This window comes from Otolemur garnettii, unplaced genomic scaffold (genome assembly GCF_000181295.1).
Source record: "Otolemur garnettii isolate 467f Iridium unplaced genomic scaffold, OtoGar3 scaffold00383, whole genome shotgun sequence".
Taxonomy (NCBI): domain Eukaryota; kingdom Metazoa; phylum Chordata; class Mammalia; order Primates; family Galagidae; genus Otolemur; species Otolemur garnettii.
In genome coordinates, this window is record NW_003852778.1 from 169,838 (window position 1) to 172,892 (window position 3,055).

At 42.3% G+C, this 3,055-nt stretch overlaps 1 protein-coding gene across 1 annotated transcript in view; it reads right to left on the minus strand.

Annotated features, from left to right (window-relative positions):
• LOC111722791 (zinc finger protein 679-like) overlaps window positions 1-3,055 on the minus strand; it is a 7,826-nt gene extending 4,771 nt beyond the window's left edge. Inside the window, exon 1 of the mRNA XM_023509126.1 lies at window positions 2,916-3,055. Within this exon, the coding sequence (XP_023364894.1) occupies window positions 2,916-2,918 (3 nt within the window). The 5' untranslated portion in view covers window positions 2,919-3,055. The remainder of the gene's footprint in view (window positions 1-2,915) is intronic.

Consider the following 3,055-nt stretch of genomic DNA (forward strand, 5'->3'; position numbering starts at 1 on the left):
AGGCCCAGGCCAGGCTCAAACCCGCCAGCCTTAGTGTAGCCCTACTCACTGAGCTATGGGTGCCAAGCCCTGACAGCACCATTTCTCATATATAGTTCACCCTAAATTCACCTTGTAATTGGAAAGCACATTTGTGTTTGCAAATTGATGATATTCAGAAGAAGAAAGGAAGTTTATGTCTACAGGATGGAAGACTTGGAACCAGGTGCCTTCTAAAGGCAGGTCCTACACCACATCAGAAACTTTGGTAAAGGTTGCTATCTTTTCAACTATTTATAATTCAAAATCATAACACCTGGGTCCTAGAGAAACATAGTCCTGAATTTAAAAAAAGACAGAAGTCTATTTATCTGGTAAGATTATTTACATAAATTTCAAAGGGGCAGAGAAAACATTTACACACAAAATATTCTAAATTAAAATCATTAAGCAAAAGGAGAGAGTAAAATCTTTCTCTTCATATTCAACTTGGAGTATTCAGTCTGGTATTTCTATTTTATATTTATTCTTGCAACAGACAGGTGTAGGGTCACTTTTTGGAACTCATGGCATAATTCCAGGAGCCAAGAGTTAAGTTACCAAAGAAGTAACCTAAGCCACACTGTGTACCCAAAAGAGGATTTATGACGAAGAAAATAATCAGAAGACGGGTGCTAACATGGACCCATGGGTGGACAAACTGTAGAGCTTGTGGAAATATTGGGTGAGGCTGTAAAAGAAACTAAGAATCTAAGGAACAATTCCTTATGCAAAAGCAAAGGTGAAGCCCAGAGGCTGAGTCATTCAAGACCCATTTCCAAATGAATAGTTACTAACAATAGGTATCATCCAGACCCTCATGGAAAGGTAAAAGTTCTCAGGATTCTAAAAGCACTCTCATCAAAGATCATTGACAAAGGCATTCCTTGCTGGGGTCCCAAAAATGTATCTCTGTGTCCGCAGGCTAAGTCTAGCTCCTAATACTAAAATCTGCTTCATTACATACTAATAATGTTTACCACAACTTTATAGAAGTTGAGACAGGTATAGAAGAAAGATAAGATCAATTCCTCTTCTACATACCCACAGACATCTACTCAATCGATTCTTCCTTCACTCTCTTTTTCTGTTCAGACATTCACATAATCCTATGCAAAATGTAAGTTTTCTAAGCTTCAAAAGAAGGTAACCATTTTACCTCAGTCCCCATGGCTCTAGTACTTTTTCCTTCTGTATGCCTTGTCCTGTTTAAGTACCAAAGTTCCCAAATGCCCCTTCTGAACAATCAAAGATACATTTGTTATTTGTGGGTTTTTTCTTTCCCCAGGAATGTCTACAAACTTTGTCCTAATAAACTTCCACTGATTTATATGTATCTTTGCTTCAGTCACTTGGTTTGGAGTGCCAGTGCTAGACATAACAGCCCAGGCTGGGGTATGCTCACGCTTATTTCTGTTCCACGGAGACAGATGAAATTATCATTGGGTGAAACAAAAGCCTGGGTAATGAATGGCCGAGTTGTTTCTACACATACAGGATCTTGGGTGGGGAGAAACCAGAAGTCTTCTGGGCACTGGTGTGGGGTTTTGGTGGGACACTGTAAGAGTAAAGGAGCTGCGAGCTTGATTCCAGGTGGTGGAGCATTGCCTGGATGGGCTGTGACTACATCACTGTCTAGTGTGCCTGTGCATAAAATGTTGGGTATCACATGGTGGCAGCAGAATGTGGAGAAGAAATCTGACCTCAGAGCTTCTGCCCTCCAACACCTCAGTCCCCTCTCATCCCAGGAGGTGATGTGGAATCACTGCACAGTTTGTGCTGTGACAGCATATGTGCAGAACACATCCTCCCTTTCTGGGATGGTCAGAATCTCCCTCTAGCCCAGGCGTCTACCATGTTTTTCTTTTACAACAGTTCTCATACCAAATCCATGCAGTTTACAGAACAATATTCCACCAATATTCCATTACAAACTCCATCTGCAAAATTTAATTTTGACACCACCCAGAGTTAACAGTGATCTCACAAGTTCAAGGCTCAGCCCCACCACACTGCTCTCATTACAGATGCCAGGGCAGCCCCGCAGGCCCTTGATGATTTTGAGCAACTGCCTATAAAGCAGAAGCTCAAATAAATCCCTCCACAAATATAATCATTTAATACACCTACTCACTCAGCAAACGACATTACTTATATTCAGCAATTTCATATAAAGTAGACCAACGTCATGTATAGGGCAAGGGAAAGTGGTGCGAAATGAAAGGGCGTGTAACTCATCCTGGTCAGTAGATGTGATTAAAGAAATCCCCCACCCTCTGTGTTTTCAAGAGCAACACACTGCAAGAAACAACCCTTCCCATTGTGATTTAGGTGATACTCCTTGTTTCTCCTATGACAAGGGCAGGCACAGGCTCTGCAAATTCCCATTTATTGCTCATAAACAATCAGCTGAACAGTTCTTTCTTTAGGAGTCACAACAAAATGCGTCTTCATGAAATATTTCTAAAGTTTCTTTCTCCCGGGATCCTGAACTTTGGCCAATTCTGACTTCAACATCTTACCCCTGTTTAAGAACAGGCTGACTTTAGGTGAAACATTTTCTGATATAGCAGATCAGTTTTCCACCCTCCATTCTGCCCTCGTTTCCCACTTTTTTTTCAAAACTTGTTTGTGCCTCCCTATGAAAGAAAGCCCTCGTTTGTGATGCTTAGAGGTATTATACTTGGTGTTTTTAGAAAGCAATATTTCCTTACAATAAAGAAGAGCCTACGAAACCCAACCTTTGCCCAGAGAAGTCTGAGCACCAAGGGGTGCCAGTGACAAACTCTGGTCTTTAGAGTCCCCAAGTAAAGCGAAACAGCGCGGTTCCGCCACAGCCCCTTCCCTCTCCAACCAGAGCCCTCCCCTTCTCATTACACCCGATCCCATATACTCACCATTTCTCAGCTTCCGGGATGTCCCGGTGTCCTCTCTACAAATATCCCAGTACCTGCAAGTCACAGAAGGGCAGAGGCTGCAGCAGAGACACCTAGGTCCTCCTGAAAATAGAACAGTGAAGAAGGAACTCAGCACACGC